Below are 14,944 nucleotides of genomic sequence, written 5' to 3' on the forward strand. Positions count from 1 at the left end.
AAAAGAAGATTAAAGAGATATTCCCGTTTTAAGGATCATATTCAGACTGGTAACTTATGCTATTTGAAGTGTTTTACCTAGGGTTGCCTAGGTTACAGTCCTGCTCTCAGCTGAGAATGATGAGTTAGAGCTTTCTCTTATATATTCTTTTCTCTTTCTCTCCCCTTAAATCACTTCCCAACATCCATCACAAGAGTACCGGGCAGCTGGGAAGGAAGTGCCACATACTGCCTTACTATTAAGGTGGAAGCATGGTGCGCACACAAAAACTGTGTGCACATCATACCTAGCGGGTGTCAGGCGTTATATACAGCTTACGCATTCCGCTAACACTAATGGTTAGAGCTGAGCTTGGTTCGCGATTGTTAACCCCTGAGATGCCATAGTCTAACATGACTGCAGTATCTCAGGGGTTTTACTACATATTATGCCCCCATGTTGGTGTTCTGTTTAAGCAGCCCATTGTCTGATCAGTGACCCAGGGTCTGCCCCACTGCATACCTGGTTGACCCTATCCATAATGGAGGCATGAGTACGGGTACAGAAAAGTTGGCTGGAATTCTATAGGAGTGGTGTACATAGCAATGTACATAGCAATCATCATTGACAAGATAAAACACAGGGTGTGACATCCAACTCTGACACTTAATGGTCATTATAGATCATATAATAGTGCACATATAACAGTCACTGAAACCCTAAATATTGTATATTCACCCATGGGATGGAGGGGTGTTGGTAAACTGTGTAGGTTTGTAGGATTGTGTGGTGCTCTGGGAGAAAAGATAAGTAAGTTTGAGGGAATACATATGAGAGCATCGTGTGAAGCCCAGGGAAAGGGACTTGTGGGGGTCAATGTGTCTGTAAGGATTGTGGGGAGTCAGGGGTAGAGTTTTAAAAATGTTTCTGAAAGGACTGTGTAAGGGGGAGGGGACAGTCAGAAGCTTGCTATGAGGCCCAATCATTCCTAGTTATGCCCCTGGTTTGAATATAAGAAACTTTCTAATATATCTTATTAACAAAGTATTAAAGTGCTATCCTCTTCCTTATCTTCATTTAGCCTTATTATAGTAAAGCCCAAACAATTTTATGTAATTCACAATTGAATATGTGAAATGTAAGATAATATATTACTAATAGGAAGACATTTACTTGAATATTACACTACAGTATCACCTTATTTTATCCTTTGTGATTTGAGGCTATGTACTGTATTATATAGATGCATACAGGTATATAATTATTGAGGGCCTGATCAATAGAATATAGTACTTTCAGCAACTGAAAGGGGTTGTGCCATTAATACAAATGAAAATAATTAAAGTAAATATCCATTGCAAACTAACTTTTTAAAGAGTAAAATTATTTCACACACAGAAATCTTTCAACTATTTGCTTGCGATAACACCCTCTGTTGTTCATAATATACAGGTCTATTCATATCATTCTAATAAAGCTCTGTTAGCTGTGAATAACCAAAAGGATACAGTACAGCTTCTGCTGTATCTTCAGTGAAAGAAGCTATATATAAGGAGATATAATTTTATGCTGGCCATGGACAGCAGCATTTATAAACAGTATAAGATAGAGATCCTTACACAGTAGAAAAATACTGAAAGCTAAGTGTTAATTTCTTATTGATGGTGTGATATGAAGACAGACGGTATATTTGTATCTACCGTAAATAAAGATATAAAGGAGTGATTAAGTTAATAGCTTTTCTGCAGTTGGTCATTCAAGTCAATTTGGTTTATGACAATTATATATATTTGTAATGCACTTTTTTCACCAAGGGACTCAAAGAGAAGGGAGCATTGTGGAGTAAAGGAGTTAAAAGTTGTCATACAGGCAAAAGCAGAAAACTACAAGCAGAGTTTGGTTTCCAGCAAAGAAAATACAGCATGTTTTTACGCGTTTCTTTGTGTGAAGTTTTGCATACAAAAGTAATAAATTAAAGGAGAGTTCTAGTTCTTTCCTAACTGTGAAAGTGTTGGAGGAGTCACTTACTGTCATAGTATTCAAGGAACAATAACTGGAGAAACCAAAGGTAAAGTGTCTACAAAGTTCTCACGTTTTTTTTGGTTGTTTTTTTTTTTACAAATTTTACTTTTTGTGCTAATTTAAGATGTTTTACTTTGGAAAAGTATTAGCTAAGCACAAACATGATGTATTATCATATATTTATATATACAGACATATATTGGGTCAAGGCCATACCATGCAGAGAAACAACAACATAGGCAAAAAAGCAACATTTAAAACTCTAGTCCGATAGCAGATTATTGTAAAACTTTTTGACCCTTTGTAAAAATTGTTGGCATAACATAAGCATAGTGTCATATATCACTGCTGCTCCCTCACAAAACCAGTGGCCCCGACGACCTTATTCTCCCCAGCATAAAATACTGTATTTTATATAATTGCCTCGCTACCAGAACTAGGTTTGCCAACATTACCTGTTTCTTACAGGAAAGCCCCTGAGTTTTGTTTAACAAAATTCCCAAAACAGCAAATATAGAAAATGATGGGAGGGGTTTAAGTTATATTCTAAGCATTATTTTAACAATTAGAACACCTTATAATAATAAAATATACCTTACACTGTATGTGTTCCCACATTGCATATTCCTATTTTTATAGGTGCAAGCTTTTGTATCCCTATAGTTATAGGACGAATTGTAAAAGTTTAATGAACCCATTGTGGAACTTGTATTAACTGTATAATGCCCTGTGTACTTTTTAGTTTTCCTTTTTATATATGCCCTTTATGCAACCAAATAATTGTATCCTCCCTGTAGAAATAGTATATACATATAGTCAGAAATTATATAGTTGCGGTAAAATATCTTTAACATGTAAGTATTTACATTAGAGATGTGTTAAGTAGGGTATATATAGTAAAGGTTTAGTCAGCTCATATGTCATAAATTTTAACTGACCCCATAATTTACAAAGGGGTGTGGTTAAGTGTTCACTATAGATCAGTATTCCAGTTATATAAACTGGAAAAGGTCAAACTTGTGCCATAATATTTAGCCAAAACGCTGCAGATGGATTCAGGGCTGTTAACATGATAACAAATGTGTTTCTAATGCTAAACTTTATAATCAAGCTAATCAAGCTGTAATCTAGCGACAATACTCATACTGATGCTTTGATATTTCCAAGATTGGTAAATATATATTACGCTACCATCACAAATCTTTTAATGAAATCATCAAACCAAGTTCAATGTATAGTTTTTGGAGAAAGAAGCCCAAAAACGTCATGTTAAGTGTGATTAACCCTGACCTTCAAACATCTAAGCCTGGTCAGTAAGCTGGTCATGTGACCTCTAGCCAATCATAGCCCAATAAAACTCATGCCTTCAAATCTGCTAAAGTTTTAACAGTGCTAAGTGGATCCTATTGACTAGTCATGAGCAATCAAATGCTTACTTCAAATCCCTTCCTTTTCTTCAAGCGTTTCTTGTTGAGTTTCTTACAAGCATACATTTTACCAGTTGCTCTCATTTGTGAAGCCGACACTTCCCCAAATCCACCTTTGCCAAGAATTCTAAAGTCCATAAACCATTCTTCACCAATAGGCTGAGATTCTAGCCATTTCCATTGAAGGAATTTTGAAAAATATTTGCTTTCCTTGTATTGCTGAAATGCATTTTCCTTTAAATAACTTGAGGTAGACTGAAGCAACGGCTTAAAGAGCCCATCGGGGACATTGTTGCTGTCCTTCACCACTTGGGCAATATCCTTTTCATTTAGATAGTGACAAAAATACTTAGAATCGCTGTCAAGGTATTTGTTAATGATGCTCTTGGCTTTTTGCAAACGGTCCTCATCCTCAGCTGTATCATAATCCTCAATATCGTTCCAGATCTCCAATACACGAACAAACAGATCAACGGATCCCAAAAACTCCTGGAACAACTTCTTACCAATGGGCTGCTTTTCACAAATATTTTCATATTCCAGATCAAGCTCATTCTTCAGATGTTCACACTGTTCAATGGGAGGCAGCTTTAGCTTGGCACGAAACTTCTTATTCCGAGTAATTTGAGGATTGAAGCCCCCATCAAAGCTACCACGTGCAGTAATATATGCAGAATTGGCTACCACTGTTTCCAGTGCCCCAAAATCCATCTTTGATTGTTTAGTCTCCTGTACCAAACATGAACCACTTGGTAGCTACCGAAAGAAAATCTTGACTGAAAGGAAGATCTGCCCACTGCATTCAGTGCTTCCAGGCTTAGCAAAATCCCTTTGATCGAGGTAGAATTATAGACTAAAGTCTTCAATCGGGTATTGCTTGTCCATGAAACTGTGCATGAGGAAATATAGGCCAAACAGCTCGTAGTCCGTAACTCTTCCAAAAAAGAGTGAATGCAAAAATAAAAAAATAAAAAAAGCAATCAATGTGCCGTGAAAATCACCTCAGACGTAAAATAGTAATCCAGATCCTGTGTGATATAATATAAGAATGTCTTATTAGAAGAGATAGCTAAATGACAGGTGAAGAACTAATACCCCTGACTCAACACCTCTGTAAACTCTTTATCCACTTAGGTAGATAATTCGACTCTCATTCTCTCTCTCTCTCTCCATCATTATCTCTAGCAAACAAAATATATTCCTCTGCAGTATGAAATTACTTATTTCCTAGTTACAGACTTAGTTTATTAATACTTGAAAGCAATACATTTACGCAAAAAAGAAAAATCTACATAGTAACTCTAAATGTGTATTATTATATATAGTGTTTATTTATGTTATGTGGGTAGCTTGATACATAGATAGATAGATAGATAGATAGATAGATAGATAGATAGATAGATAGAGTTCAGTTAATGTTATGTCTGTACATACCGTATATCTGTGTGCATATACATATATTCTATACCTATGCATTGGAACAGCCCGTAAAAGATTCTTCTTCATATGCCAGTTCTTTCATTGCAGTGGCAATAGGATTATAGTCTTTACAGACATATATATATAACAAATCTCTGGATTAGTTCAGGCCTTTTAGATTTTATTTTATCTGAGCACATAAAATGATCCGAACTGATGATGATTGACAATATAGGAACTCAATATTTAATTTTATATAATTTTTGTAAATGATTCCCACCCTCCTCCTCTATGGCGGTCCCCACAGTTGCTCACAATAACAGCAATGAAAAGTGAAAAAGAAGGTATAAGCAATGTTCCCTTTAAAGTTATGGTGCTCACCATAGAGCAGATGGTGAAGTAACATCATTAGAACTTTCTGCACTTGGCCAAAGTCACCTCAGGCCACAGGTGTTTGCGGCCTATTGTCTGTAAAAGTTTCTGGCAGCAATGAAGTCACCAAGCTATATGTGCCAGAGATCCTTCATCTCTTTGTGCCACCCATTTTCAACAAAAAGAGCAACAAAAATGCATGGACAATGGGGCAATGGGGCATGGTAACAGATGCAAGTACAAGTGGGTTCTATGGGAGAGGCATGGGCAGGGGGAACTGTGGCATAGTCAAGGATAAAGGGGTACTGTGGTGGACAAGAATCACTGTGGGGTTTGGGATAGACAGGAGACAAGAACAAGGTGACATGGGGGATAATGTCATGGGCACTGTTGGACATGAGGGTACACTGTGGCATTTTTGGCACAGAAAGGGGCTGTTACTGTTCTTCATCAGCATGGGAATATTATTAATACTAACAATAACCCCCATTCTGTCCTCAAATGTTAAAAACTGTATGTTTATAACTCTGTAGCAGGAGACATAGCTAATATAAATCATTATGGCAGTTTAGGTCAAATAGAAAAGTCGCAGAAAGGTAAAAATGGCTTCAATCATATATCAATTTCTGTCATCATACTGTATATATGTATATAATCTGCAGAGTGTATGTGTACACCGGTATCTACCACTATATAGCAACTGAAGTGTGGTGGCATTATATGTTTGAATATGGTGTTTTTTCAGTATTAGGATGGCGGCATTATTTATTCATTATGACATAATAACAGTAGTGATATTGTGTGGAGATCTTATTTGGATCTTATATTTTTGGGGAGTGGGAGGAAGAAGAGGTGATGCATACAGAGCCAACACAAGTTTATAACATGAAGGAGGGGTGGTACATGTAGTGTGCCATGAAAGTTTTAGGTTACACCACCTTGTGCCCTCTATAAAGTGGTTATAGACCTTTGGGGGTCATTTTAGGAGGATGAATAAAGCCTACTGAGGTCCTATGGGGTCTACATTTTCACCCTCTATTGATACTATAGAGTATATTTGTCCCCTGCTGGAACAGTGTATATTTAGTGATGGGTATCTATTTTCACAGGATTTGTGTAGTAAAGCTATGTAAAGCACCATGGAATTAATGATGCTATATAAATAAATAAATAATAATAATAATAATAATAATAATAAACATAGATGTAACCATTATTTGATTGCCGGATCTGGTAGCACAGTGTGAACCACAAGTTATTAACTACACCAATGATATTGCTTACAATATTACAATCAATTTTTGGACTCAGGATTGACTGAATGTACAGTATCCCCAAGATGTTGATGACAGCAGTTTTCTGGCGAAACATGGATTGTGGGATTTTAACATAAACTGAATTTTAACCCACTATCATGGTGTCTATCATATATCACTATCATACACATATGTTAAATATTATATTTACAATATTCTCTAGCAGACATGGGGTTAACACTCTACTGACATCATATCTGCTATATTTTGGGAACATGGCTGCGGTTAGAGTACACCATAGTAGAAATCTCCTTACATAGCAGCAAGATGGAAGGTAACACCCCCTCTCATGAATATAAATTAGTGACAAATACACATGTCTAGGTCTGTCTTTGGGAAGAAGACCAGGAGGTCGGTCGTTGGGATGACCAGGGTGGGTGACCCTGGCAGGTCGTCGTCATCCATGAGGGGGATCCATGGGGAATCTATGGCAGGTCTGTCTGCTATCCCTCTCTGTCATTCTGGACAAGATGTCGTGAATATCCCAGATGACCAGACCAGATGATCAAGCATGAACCAAGCTGTAACTACAAGATATCCAGATGATTTAACTTCTCTGAAGATGTAAGCTATTGACATTGACTGATATATGTGTTATTTGGACACTTTCCCTGTTCCTGTGTTTTCCTTCAAGATATTAATAAACCCATACATTGATTTATAACAAGCTGACTTCTTCCTATCGTGGATAAGGCCTACAACACGTGACACAAGTCTCACCCGCAAATACAAGATATTTAACAACATATCATTATGATAGACACCATGATAGAACCTAAGGGTTAAATAGCAGTGTTTGCTACTTTATAACACATATGGCACTAAGCGTTCCCTACTGTAGCTGAAGGGGTATTATTACATGTCCATTATTTGTGAACTTTCAAAATGATTCAAATGTTAGGCTGGAGCCCCACATGGCGCAAACGCCGTGGTAAAAAAAACACTGTGTTTTACAATCCCTGCAAAGTGGATGGCAGTGTCCCTATTAACTGAAGCAGAAAGTCCACAAAGGAAAACGCTTCTAACTTTTTATGTGAAAATCCCTGCCAGAAAAATCGCATTTGTTTCCGTTGCATTTTTCCCACAGCCCTTTTTCACTGTGGCCTGCTGTAAGGCCTTAGCCTTAAAGGGGTTGTTTAATCTCAGATGAATATAAGAGACAAATGTAATTGTTTGTATTATAAAAAGTTGGTCATGTGATGGACACACAGGTGCACAGCTCATTATAGTCTCGGCACAGTAATCAGACATCTGCCAGGTAACAAGCTGTGCACCTGTATATACATCACATGACCAAGGACTGTATATCACATGACCATGAACCGTATATCACATGACCATGAACCGTATATCACATGACCAAGGACTGTATATACATCACATGATCAAGGACTGTATATCACATGACCATGAACCGTATATCACATGACCATGAACAGTATATCACATGACCATGGACTGATTTTTATCCACTGGTAGTAAGCACAATGAATGAAAGCAGAGATGTAGAAAAATACAAGGAATTGATAAAGAAAGGTTATTGGAAACATCACATAGCACTTAAGATGACTATGATTATTATAGATTTTTTATTATATGGCAATTGTTAATATAATAATTGATTATAGGCAGCATCCCCATCTTTTTAGTTAACTATAACCAGTGTAAAAGTGATATTTTAAAGCTAATTACAATGAAAGTTATGCTTTGAGGGTGTGGAAAATGTACTTTTGTTGCCTTTGAGGTAAAAGTCCGCAAAATCACAGCCGCAAAATAACGCGGCGAATACGATCCAGGCTCCCATTGATTGCTTTTACGGCACTCAAAGTCTCACATGCCGTATACGTGCCACATCACACGGCACGTTTCTCCGTGTGAACTCCCCCTAAGGTTTAAGCTGAGGCCCCACGTTGCAGAAAGGCATCTTTTTTTATTGTAGATTTTGCTGTGTGTTTTTGAGCCAAAGCCAAGAGTGGATTGAGCAGAAGGCAGAAGCATAAGTACCTCCTATATTTTCCATTCCTTTTGTAGCCATTCGTGGCTTTGGCTCAAAAAAAAAAAGCAGCATAATCTGCAACAAAAAAAGCGTTGTTTCTGCTACGTGGGGCCTCAACCTAACTGGACTTCTAATCCAGCAAAATTACATGTAAAGGCAGAGATAAAAGGCTGAACTTCATCCTGTGCGTTCATTTTTGTTGTTATATAAAATAAAAATAATAGATATTTTATAATACTACTATACGCAATAATATTATGGTATTCTTTCTTTCCAGTAGATAGTTATTATAGCAAAATCTAATTGACAGCTACGGAAATTGTCTGATGGGATATACCATGACCGCAAGCAGCTTCTAGTAGTCAATGACAGTGTTGATCCTATAAGTCCAAGATTACAGTTCCTGACCTCTATTAGATCAAACAAAGGGATATGTGAATAATTGTAAATCCTATGGACAGAGACAACTATAGCCTACTTATCGTACTATGCTGGATTGGATTGATCTGCAGTGTAAACATTACAAACATTTATACTCTCAAGGGATAATGTTCATGTAGTCGCAAAAGCCAAAGCAGGTACCCCACAGATATAGATAGATAGATAGATAGATAGATAGATAGATAGATAGATAGATAGATTTTATATACAGTACATTATGCAAAGATAACACATATAACTATGAATAATACAATACTAAGAAATTTTATATCAATTTGGTCACTGTAAATGTCAAAGTGGAGACCCCTGTATGGGCAGTATGGCACACCTTTAACCCCTTCCCGCTGATGGCATTTTTTGATTTTCGTTTTTCGTTTTTGACTCCCCTCCTTCTAAACCCCATAACTTTTTTATTTCTCCGCTCCCAGAGTCATATGAGGTCTTAATTTTTGCGGGACAATTTTTTCTTCATGATGCCACCATTAATTATTCTATATAATGTACTGGGAAGCAGGAAAAAAATTCAGAATGGGGTGGATTTGAAGAAAAAATGCATTTCTGCGACTTTCTTACTGGCTTTGGTTTTACGGCGTTCACTGTGCAGCCAAAATGACATGTCCCCTGTATTCTGTGTTTCGGTACGGTTCCAGGGATACCAAATTTATATGGTTTTATTTACATTTTGACCCCTAAAAAAAATTCCAAAATGGTGTTAAAAAATTTTGTTTCTAAAAGTCGCCATATTCCGACGGCCGTAACTTTTTTATACATAGGTGTATGGGGATGCATAGGGCGTCTTTTTTTGCGGGGCTGGGTGTACTTTTAGTTCTACCATTTTCGGGAAATGTTATTGCTTTGATCACTTTTTATTAAAATTTTTATCAGAATTAAAACAGTGAAAAAACGGCGGTTTGGCACTTTTGACTATTTTTCCTGCTACGGCGTTTACCGAACAGGAAAAATATTTTTATAGATTTGTAGAGCGGGCGATTTCGGACGCGGGGATACCTAACATGTATATGTTTCACAGTTTTTAACTACTTTTATATTTGTTCTAGGGAAAGGGGGGTGATTTGAACTTTTAATACTTTTTATATTTTTTTATTTTTTTTTTTACTTTTTTTTTTTTTTTTTTTTTGCATTTATTAGACCCCCTAGGGGTGTTGAACCCCAGGGGGTCTGATCACTAATGCAATGCATTACAATGCTAATGCATTGCAATGCATTGCAAAAAATCATCATCTCTTTTGCAGGCTGCATACACCAGCCTGCAAAAGAGAGAATTTGCAGACCGGCTGGGAGCCTTTAACAAGGCTCCCGGCTGTCATGGCAACGGGGGTCGGCCCTGGAGCATGCTCCAGGAGCCGGCGATCCCTGCCAAAATGGCGGCGCCCATACGCCGCCGGGAAGATGGCGCCTCCGGCGCCTTTGACAGCAGCGCCGGAGGGGTTAATGCCTCCAATCGGTCCGGGGACCGATCGGAGGCATTAGAGCCGGTTGTCTACTGCTTAAAGCAGTAGACACCCGGCGGCTATGACGGCCGCCCGGCTCCCGGGCGGTCACCATAGTTACAGACCCGACACGCGCCGTACTATTACGGCGCATGTCGGGAAGGGGTTAAAGAGGACCTTTCATCAGATCGGGCACAGGCAGTTCTATATACTACTGGAAAGCTGACAGTGCGCTGAATTCAGCGCACTGTCGGCTTTCCCAATCTGTGAGTTCCTCCCCGCTCCACAGTACAGCGCGATAGGCGCATTCTGGCTAACTGTCAGAAATGCCCTTCTGACACTAAAGCGCTACAGTACCGATAGCGCTTTACCCGGGGCACAGATCGGGAAAGCTGACAGTGCACTGAATTCAGCGCACTGTCAGCTTTCCAGCAGTATATAGAACTGCCTGTGCCCAAATCGGTGAAAGGTCCTCTTTAAAGTTACCATACCATGTCAGATTAAAACATTGTATACATGCTTTTAATAATAACTAACATAAGTTCACGTCACATATTTTTCGCAGATTTTAAAGTAAATGTGGTTTTGTTTTTTTTGCCTATAGGTTTAATGTATTCTGTATGACATCTATAAATAGTATATGGCTCAGTGTTTAGCAGCACTGCTGTCTTACAGTACTGGGAGTTGCTCATGTTCACCCTGCGTGTTTCCTCCAACCCTACAAAAACGTGTTGCACACTTTACAAGATGAAAGTCGGATAGGCTGGAAATCACTGTGACATTGTTAGTCAAGGTCAGATATACATCCAAGACCAACTCTGAAAGTAATCTGCTCTCTGCTATATAGGAATCTTGGTTATGTTATAACAAATTATTATTATTAATTAATTATTATTATTATTATTTACAATATTAATAGGTTTGATTATTCATAACATCCAATCAACTGACATCAACATTTCTAGTCTTTAAATGAGTTAGATAGATTCTAAGAATTTTTCATCTAAAAACTACTAAACTAAAATTAGATATATTAGAAATACCAATAACGTTTCAGTCTATATAGATTCTATCGGAATGCCAGACCGCAATATAATAGATTATTATGATACTGTCAGTGACTGAGGATTCTCATATATTTTATACTTGTTCCTGGTGTAAAATTTGTGATGAAAGTAAAACATTTTAACGCACTGTAATGCACCAAAAATTGTGACTTTTAGGCCAGGGTTCCATAGACCAGAAATGTTGTGATTTGATTGTGGGGAAAATGAAGCGGGAAAAATCTCGGCGTTTTACAGTACAACAAATCTCATGCCCATTTTGCGGTAAAAACTGCAGGGTAGACACACCGCGATTTCCAAAACTGGTGCGGAAATCTCAGCATGTCAATCATATCTACGGAAACGCCGGCAGTTTCCCCATAGATATAATTGTAACATAAAGTCCGTGGAGAAAAACTCTGCAAACTTTCTGTTGAAAGTGCTGTGGGAAGAACTACAATGCATTGCCATCATGTTTTTTTCCCACAGTGCTTTTTGCCTGCAGGACGTACCATAGGGCCTTAATCTTACTCTTTTTATGGGCTAGTAGCAGAATGGTTCATAGGCCCAATACCTTGTGTATCAGATGTGTCAAATGGATCCTTAATGCATCATTAATAAATATAATAAAAGGAAGCAGCAGAAAATGATCACTTTCCACTTTCTTTACATAATCCCTTTGAATTGTGAGAGTAAGATTAAGTTTACTGCCCCTAAAATGCTATTAAATCCTCCTGTTGGCCACACATCTTTAAACAGCAGAGGCAGAATACGGCATTCTATTAGAGTTCTACCTTGTGAACTGTGCAAACAGTAATGTGATATTGGCAGATTGAGGGAGTTGCCCACAATGTCTCTTATCTTCAGCTAAAGCATGTACGTAGGGCGTCCTCTGACGCTAGCAAAGACATATTTGTAGTTTATTCCTGTCAGAGACACTATTCTGAATATTCCCCCTAGATAGGAAACCATGAATGCTCCTCCAGTAAAAGCCACTGGATAGAATCTCCTCCTAGTTGTTAATTTTACTAGAAGAGCATTCATAGTTTCCTATCTATTAATATTTAAAAAAAAACAAAATTTTTTTGAATCACCGTATTCTGACCTCTTTAGTTTTTTTTATATTTCAGTGTATGGAGCTGTGTAAGGTGTCTTTTTTTGTGGGACAATATGTAGTTTTTATTGGTACCATGATGTAAGTATGTATGTATGTATGTTGTTTTGATCACTTTTTATTCCATTTTTTAAGGGAGGTAATTTGGCAAAAAAAATGCCAAATCAGCCATTTGGATTCTTTTTCTTGCTACGCTGTTTACCGTATGGGACTAATGTTTTTATATTTTAATAATCTGGGTGTTTTCGGCCTTGGGGATGTCTGATGTGTTTATGTTCAAATTTATTTATTTATTTATATGTACTGTAGGGAAAGGGGGTGATATAAACTTTTAGATTTAAAAAAAAAAATTATATCTGGAAAAACTTTTTTTTTTTTTTTTCTAGTTTTTCTTAGTCCCCCTCTAAGGGGCTTGAGCATGTGATTTTTATATCACCTGTGTCATAGACTGCAATATTATTGTATTGCAGTCTATTGCAGATTTCGTATGTGACTATTGAAGTCTGCTGCATAGTTACAATACAATGGCAGCGCTGAGAGCCTTTAGAAGGCTCCAGGCTGCCATGGTAATTGGACGCCTCCTGCAATCGCACGGTGGGGGGGAGAAGTCCCATTACTCATGGTTACTGAGTGGCTAAATGCCCATGATCAGAGTCATCTCTGATCATAGGCAATGCTGCCAGGTCCCTACTGTAGGAAACAGTGTAGACCCGGCAGCTAGTATGGCTGCTCTGTTTCAGAGCGCCTGTCATGTTTTTTTCATGTGCACCAGGACGTAGCTATATGTCCTGGTGCACCTAAGGGTAAAAAAAATATATATACATTTGCTATCAATGTGGTCATATCAACCCAAAGAATAAATTTATCATATTAGGTATGCCATATGGTTGAACGCCACAAAATTTACATTGGTAAACAGTATTATTGCTGTTTTTTTCTCTTCTTCCCCACAAAGAGTACATACATGTTAATGAGCTATATGTAACCCAAAATGGTGCCATTAAATAGTACAACTTGTCCTGTAAAAACAGGCCCTCACATAATTATATTGATGGAAAAGTAAGGAAGTGATGGCTCTTGGAAGGTGACAATAGAAAGATTAAATAAAGAAACTGACCATTAAAGACCAGAGAACCTCCAGGGTTTAGGGTCCATTCACATGGAGGAAAATGGTGAGACTACTGTCTACAATGCTCTCTTTTGGTTTCTCATCAGCTTCAAAATAAACATTCTGTATACTAGCCATGAAAACAATGTATTAAACAGAAAGATATTCTGCATTGTCATCTCTGAACATACATCATGGCAAACATCAATTATGTGATATACTAGTGCATCTCAATAATGCGGCGTTCACACTTGTGCCACTGTCCGCCCTGTGTGTTTCTGCCTAAGTCCCCAGAAAAACTGCATAGGGACGGCTTTCCAGTGGTCAGTTTAGAAACCCATTCATTTCCATGGGTTTTTAAAGCAAACTGCCGGTGTCCGTATGCAATCTGTCCACGGTGAAACCAGTTTTTTGCATGGGCACAAAGTCCTGTATGTCCAACTTTGTGTCCGTTCAAAAGGAACAGTTTCACCACGGAGAGGATGCATACGGACACCGGTGGTTTGCTTTACAAACCACTGAAATTAATGGGTTTTCAAATGGAAACTTCACACGTGTGAAAACTTCACACTAGCCCTCATACAACTTGGATAGTGTGCAGCAGCCTCTCCATTCTTCCTCCAGACTCTGGGACCTCGATTTCCAAATGAAATGCAACATTTACTTTACAGTAATCTGAAAACAACCACTGAGCAACAGTCCAGAACTTTTTGATGATATTCTAATTTATTGAGATGCACTAGTATGTGTACAGTGTACATATATTATCAGTGGCGTAACTAGGAATGGCGGGGCCCTGTGGCGAACTTTTGACATGCCCCCTTTCCCCAACTGATGCCGAAGACCTCGACCGACCCCTCCTCCGCACTCTATTATGTCCCTTAGTAAGCCCTGCACACAGTATTATGTCCCTTAGTGGCCCCTGCACACATTATTATGTCCCTTAGTGGCCCCTGCACACAGTATTATGTCCCTTACTGGCCCCTGCACACAGTATTATCCCCCATAGTGACCCCTGCACACAGTATTATCCCCCATAGTGGCCCCTGCATACAGTATTATCCCCCATAGTGACCCCTGCACACAGTATTATGTCCCTTACTGGCCCCTGCACACAGTATTATCCCCCATAGTGACCCCTGCACACAGTATTATCCCCCATAGTGGCCCCTGCATACAGTATTATGTCCCTTACTGGCCCCTGCACACAGTATTATGTCCCTTACTGGCCCCTGCACACAGTATTATCCCCAATA

At 38.3% G+C, this 14,944-nt stretch overlaps 1 protein-coding gene across 1 annotated transcript in view; it reads right to left on the reverse strand.

Annotated features, from left to right (window-relative positions):
* The window catches only part of GRK1 (G protein-coupled receptor kinase 1), a 40,452-nt gene extending 35,974 nt beyond the window's left edge, over window positions 1-4,478 (reverse strand). Inside the window, exon 1 of the mRNA XM_075265246.1 lies at window positions 3,438-4,478. Within this exon, the coding sequence (XP_075121347.1) occupies window positions 3,438-4,139 (702 nt within the window). The 5' untranslated portion in view covers window positions 4,140-4,478. The remainder of the gene's footprint in view (window positions 1-3,437) is intronic.
* Window positions 4,479-14,944: the final 10,466 nt, after the last annotated feature.

The sequence above is a fragment of the Leptodactylus fuscus genome, chromosome 2 (genome assembly GCF_031893055.1).
Source record: "Leptodactylus fuscus isolate aLepFus1 chromosome 2, aLepFus1.hap2, whole genome shotgun sequence".
In the NCBI taxonomy this organism is placed as follows: Eukaryota; Metazoa; Chordata; class Amphibia; order Anura; family Leptodactylidae; genus Leptodactylus; species Leptodactylus fuscus.